Source organism: Nothoprocta perdicaria, unplaced genomic scaffold (assembly GCF_003342845.1).
Source record: "Nothoprocta perdicaria isolate Ctin4 unplaced genomic scaffold, notPer1 scaffold_43, whole genome shotgun sequence".
Classification (NCBI taxonomy): domain Eukaryota; kingdom Metazoa; phylum Chordata; class Aves; order Tinamiformes; family Tinamidae; genus Nothoprocta; species Nothoprocta perdicaria.
Genome location: NW_020455677.1, coordinates 207,809 through 213,808, shown reverse-complemented (window position 1 = coordinate 213,808; position 6,000 = coordinate 207,809). Strand labels below are relative to the sequence as shown.

General features: G+C 44.7%; 1 protein-coding gene across 1 annotated transcript in view; it reads left to right on the top strand.

Moving 5' to 3' along the window:
• Nucleotides 1–1,130, top strand: part of TBCC (tubulin folding cofactor C) — a 2,982-nt gene extending 1,852 nt beyond the window's left edge. The window contains exon 2 of the mRNA XM_026046233.1: nucleotides 18–1,130. Coding sequence (XP_025902018.1) covers nucleotides 18–533 — 516 coding nt within the window. The 3' untranslated portion in view covers nucleotides 534–1,130. The remainder of the gene's footprint in view (nucleotides 1–17) is intronic.
• Nucleotides 1,131–6,000: the final 4,870 nt, after the last annotated feature.

Genomic DNA, 6,000 nt, shown 5'->3' with positions numbered 1-6,000 from the left:
CGCCCGGCTGCGCCGAGGGGGAGCCCGACGCGGAGCCGCTGTGCGGCTTCAGCGGCGCGCAGGGCGCCGAGCTGGAGCTGGGCCGCGCCGAGCTGCGGCAGCGCGACGTGGTGCTGAGCGGGCTGCGCGAGTGCCGCGTGCGGCTCCGCGGCAGCGCCAACACGCTGCGCGTGCGGGACTGCCGCGGCTGCACCGTGCTCTGCGGGCCGCTCGCCACCTCGGCGCTCGTGGACGGCTGCAGCGAGTGCGTCCTGGTGCTGGCCTGCCAGCAGCTGCGCGCGCACCGCACGCGCCGCAGCCGCTTCTACGTGCACGTGAGCAGCCGCGCCGTGGTCGAGGACTGCGCCGAGGTGGCCTTCGCGCCCTACTCCTGGAGCTACCCCGGCCTCGAGGAGGACTTCGAGGCCTCCGCGCTGGACAGGAGCACCAACAACTGGAACACGGTGGATGACTTCAACTGGCTGGTGAGGGACCAGCCGTCGCCCAACTGGGGCCTCATTCCTGAGCAGGAAAGGATCACCTGCTGGGACTGACCGAGGAGGCAGCCCTGTGCCTGGCGGGAAGTGCTGCCAGAGCGGGGCCTTCCACGAACAGCAGGACCCTGGGCTCTGCTTCACCGTGAAACAGTTGCTTTTGGTATTTAAGTTGTGAATTACAATGTTTGACTGAATTCTGTGCTTTAAAGTTACCAGTCAAATGTCGTTTACTCTTCTGAAGCAAGTTGCTGCTATAATCTCCATATGCCACTGGGAGACTTGACCACTGCTGTGGTACGTCGTCGCTGACTTTTTCCTGGGGAAAGTGGGGACCTTAGTGCACAGATGAGAGGAAGCCTCTGCTTAGGGCTAGCTGTGCTCTAAGCAAACACTAAGCATGAATGTCTGAAAGTGCTGCAAGCTGAACTGGAATGGAAAGATGAAATATCAAAATTTTCCCATCCACAGGGCGCTTAAATTTCAGACCCCAATACACCATTGAGCTTAATGTCACAGAGAATGGGAGAGAGAACCACAACAAATAAAGACTTTAAAGGTCTCTAATGAGAACTCAGTGCTCCACTATCATACTAGTAAATGATTGGTTGGAATTAACTAACCTGTAGAATGAATAGTAAAAGCTCACAGTTAGAAATTGTTAGGTAAATGGATGCTCTTTCTGCAAACTTAACAGTTTTAACTGGAGATAAATGGCTGGTTTTATTTTGGAGCATACTGTAAGTGTGAAATGTCAGGATAGAGATTTGTTCAGGTCTGACCTATTTCCATGTCCATTTTGCCTGCACGTAGATGATGTGCAGTGATCTTGGGTGCTCTGAGTGTCACTTACAACACGCTGCTGCTGCAGCTAAAGTGCTAACCCCACAGAGGGAGCGAGATAAATGCAGGGGGACGGAAGTGCCATATTCCAGACTTCACATTAACTTGCAGGAAGGCAGGGCTACAGCAGCTTCTCCTGGCCCCTCTTTCCTCACCAAAGTTCAGAACCAAAAAAGCAGCAGCCTCTTGTTGTGGCGTGACCCTGCAGTGCCTGCAAACGGTGAAGTGCCCTGTCCCCACACCGAGTACACATGTAGTAGCTTCCCCTTCCAAAACACTCCTTAGCTTGAGGATTCTGAATGAATCAGATCGCTTATCATGCCTAAGAAACAGCCCAGAGCTCTATTAAAAAAAAAAAAGCAAATATTTATGCTGCCCTGCCATCATATATTTGCCTCTGTAAAGGACATTGAATACTAACTAAATAATCAAAAATTGTATTATTGCAGTGAGTATGTCGAATATCACTCGAGTACTTCATTGCTTGTGAGCAGATGAGAAGCATCTATTTGTTTTCAAGCAAAACTAAAAAATCACGTATTTTGGAAACTTCAGTTTGTTTACTTTTTTTGATGTATACTTTTTGTCCGAGTCAGATTTTTGCATTTCAGATACTTGTTTTCAGTCATTATAAATGTATTTAATAATGGACTTCATAAAATAATTTAAAGATAATACCAGTCCTTTTTTTTTCTTTTTGGTATTTTTGGTATCTTTTGAATATCTAATAAAGGGATCTTAGCATATGAATTTCTCAAATGTCTTAATTTTAACAAGTATACCTCAGTATAGAAACTGGCCCTATAGTATATGTGCATGTGTGATTTGATTTGTTATTTTGCCCCCTCACCATGTTTGAGACAAATCAGTCTCCCTAATGTCCTCTAGTTTTGTAACTCGTCTCAATTTTTGTAAGAACTGTAGAAATTCTTGTTCTGCAAGCCAAAGCTCATAAACACTCCCAATTTTACTTGCTGCTAGTAAGTAAAGCAAGTAAAGATTTACCATGGAGACTGGTAAATCTAGGAATGCAGATATGGCTACGAGGAATCAGAGATGGGCATTTCTCACCCTAAATCACAGCCTAACATGCAAGCACCTGTCTGCAGCAGCAGTTGCTCCATACTTCATGATTCTGATCTTGCTGGCCAGGCATCATGCAGTACTACCCTAATAAAGAGAGAGTGGATTAAAAACAGGATATTTGGGTCTTAATTTCAGCTGATGATAGGCTTTTCTGAAGTTCAGCTGATGGTCCAGTTCTCAATGTGTTTCTCCTTAAGTACTGAATTTTCAGCAGACTAAAAATTACTAGGTAATATTCATCAGGAACATTAATCAGTGTTACTCTTAGAGACTTCCTCTTATCATTAATGTTTACTTTCAGAATAGGAAAGAGGAAACTGAATCTTAGTTTTCAGCATGATATAATTTAATTTCAGAGTAAGTCTGTGAAAATGCTTTCCCATGCAAAATCTTTTATGTATATAGTTCTAAATACATAGTTCATATATATGCACATGGGTTAGATGTGCTTCGATGCACTCCTTTTTATTTTAGAATCTAGAAATCTAGAATCAGTTTTCAACAAGGAGGAATTTAAACTATTTTGAAGCGAGCGTGTAACATTAATAGACACAGGATGTGTGAACACACATTATGCATTATAAAATGCTTGGGAGCTTATTTGTAGACAGTACAGAAATAGCAACTTTTCCAGTAGGTTTTTCTATTTAAAGAAAAGCACCTATGCTTTACTAATACATTGTTACGCTATTTATAATAACTTTTATTAAAAATACTGCTGAAAATGGAGCTGCAAGTAGTGCATAGGAGCAGGAGCTGGTTGTCATCTGCATGATGTGTGTGTCCCAGAGGAAGCAGCTCCTGGTGACAACAGCAGTGCAAATAATTCTTGAAATGCTCACGTGGAGCCCTGGCATCCTGCAAGCAGAAAAACACTCTTTGCTTCAGAGGAAATCCATTCTTAGTCAAATCTAGTGGAAAGTACTAATTCATATGCACTGAGAGAATTAATACGCTCATCAAGTTCGTACAAAGTGTTTAAAAGCAGGGTGGGATTAAATACAGAAGAGGTATTATGTTTTTATTAAATGCTAAGTGTCATCTTTATCAATGTTAAAATATTATGAAAATGTTTTCCTCATCTGTAATTTCTTCCACTAAGATGGATTTAAAAAAAAAAAATAAATAAAGGTGTTGACATATTCTCATTAGTTAAGCTAACAATTTGAAAATAAGATCCTGGTGGTGCTCTTTTGGAGGTGTAGACTGCTCTGGAGTTGCCACGATCATTTACGCGGAGCTCCGTAGGGCCCGCAGCACCGCTCTGCTCGCCTCTGCCCTCATCCAGCCCACCCTCCGTCAGGCTCTCCTTGCCTCTCCTCACCCCGTCTGCCACATGAGACGTTTTCCATGCGCGGCCTCCTTGTTTGGACCATCTCAGCTGGGCAAGAGAACTTGGGCCAGTTCTGTGCCCTCTGTACTCTCCTAAGAAGCCAACTTCAACCCAGACAGGGCGATGCTATGAAAAGGCTAGGAAATATCAAGAAGAGCAAAAAAAAAATCTGTTCTACTTGTGGAATTCCAACATTTCCATTCACATCATGATATAATTTATCTGATTTATCATGATCTCTTCTAATTCATCTGGTTTACTTGTGGTTCCATCTGTTTGGTTCCCCAGGAGTCACGACTACCATGAGCTTTTTTGGGAGCTTCTTCCAGTTCCCAACATCTTTCTTCCCTATTCCTGGAAGTACAAACATGAGTCCAGAATTCCTGTTCTTCCAACAGCTACACTACATCCTAGGCATCGCAGCAGTGCAAATAAACACTTGGACTGAAGGCTTTGGAAGGAGCCAAACCAGTTCAGCCCTGGGCAGCCGACTGGGTAGCAAATACCAGGCTGGATCATGTGCATTAGAAACAACTTTCTCCTCCCTCTCAACATTCACTGATAATTTTATAGGTTATGTTTAGGTTAGAAGGCATAACTGTTCTGAAAAGTATCAATACCACATTGTTATCTATGGAAATCACAATATTTAACAATACTTTTTACTCAAGCACTTTCATGGGGAGTTCTGGCAGATCAATTATGATTTTTTTGTTTATTTTTTCATTCCCCAACATGGCATATGAACTATACATTTGAGTTTAATATCCAGCCTCTGAGAGGACCAATAATCTGAACATTTGAACATTCTCACTGCAACTAGCTCTTATCTGCTATGACCAGGTTTCAATGCCTTCTATTTGAAGTAGGAAGAATTAGTAAATCTGCCACAATTATAGGCAAATCCCAACAAAAACAAGGATTTGCAAGACAAGCAGATGCGAGGCAAAACCAGTATTTTTCCTTGTGCTATCCGCACCACAGAGCACTTTCTGATGATCCTCCACAACCTTCTTTCTGTAGGTAACTCTGCTCCAGCCAGCCCTCAGCTGAACATTTGGAGTCTGTAAGATCAGTCCCTCCACATTTTCATATGGGCCCCTGCAAGAGTTGGGCTCTTCCCCATGCTAGAAAATGTGCACAGATTGGGAGCGCTGCCTTCAGATAAGCACAGCGCTTGGGCAGAGAGCACCCCGACATAGGCAGCATCACCCTTTTCCATCCATTCCTCCCTTCTCGCTGTCTCCAGCTCCAGCTCCCCACCAGCATTGCTTTCCATTCTCCCCACCAAAAGCTTTCCATGGCTTTTCCACTCAGCATGGATTAATTCCCTAGCCAGACCGTGCTGCTGAAAGCACAGCTTTGGTAGTCCCTGGGCTGAAGCTTGCACAGACCTTGTCAGCAATGTGTCTGAGGTAACCTGGAAGCAATAACTCTCAACTTCATTTTTTGGAAGGTAGGTCATATAGCATATGACCTATTGTCAGTGATCCCCTTTAAAGCTCCAGAGCGTGGTGATGTGATTTCATATGGGGGTAGTTTGAGCCAGTTTGTGCTCCCATCTGGTGCTGAATTATCTGAACTGCTTGGATAAATAGAGCAAATTTCCAAATCTCAGTTGTTTTGGTCGTGTGGATTGTTCTCTGTGACAACTTCAGAGGAGCCAAAGTATCATTTGAAATCCTGAAGGTCCAGCTCTGCAGCACTGGCGTGTCCCTTCCTGGACCTCAGGTTAATCACTGATCATCTCCCAGAGGCATTAACTATTTATGAGTGATTTACCAGGACCCCTCCTGTTACCTTTAAGAAAAAGAGCACTGGAAGAAGGAAAATCACATTCATTTATGTAGGACTGACTTCAAGCTCTCAGATAAATGCACCCTCCAGACTCTTGTATTTCCGAGCTGGAAAAGTCCATGAAATGCAGCAACCTGCAGGGCAGAGTTAACGTGATATTTGCAGAGGAGCCAGGAGGTATGTGTTGCAGTGCTTTCATCTACAGCACAAAAGCATTTAACAAACTCTCCAGAGAAATGGCACTTTTCTTCCACTTCATAGCAAGTAAGAGGAATGGCACCAGCTACATAACTTCCTTCTTGTTTCCTCTGTGCCCCTGCTATTCACCTGCAGCGGCTGCAGAGCCCCGCGGAGCAGCAGTTTGGGGAGACCCCAGGCAGCAGCTGCTCTCCAGGTCCCTGCGGCAGCGCCCGGACTGGCTATTTCTGCAGCTGGGGAGCACGGGTGACAAGAACTCGGTGCTTGCTG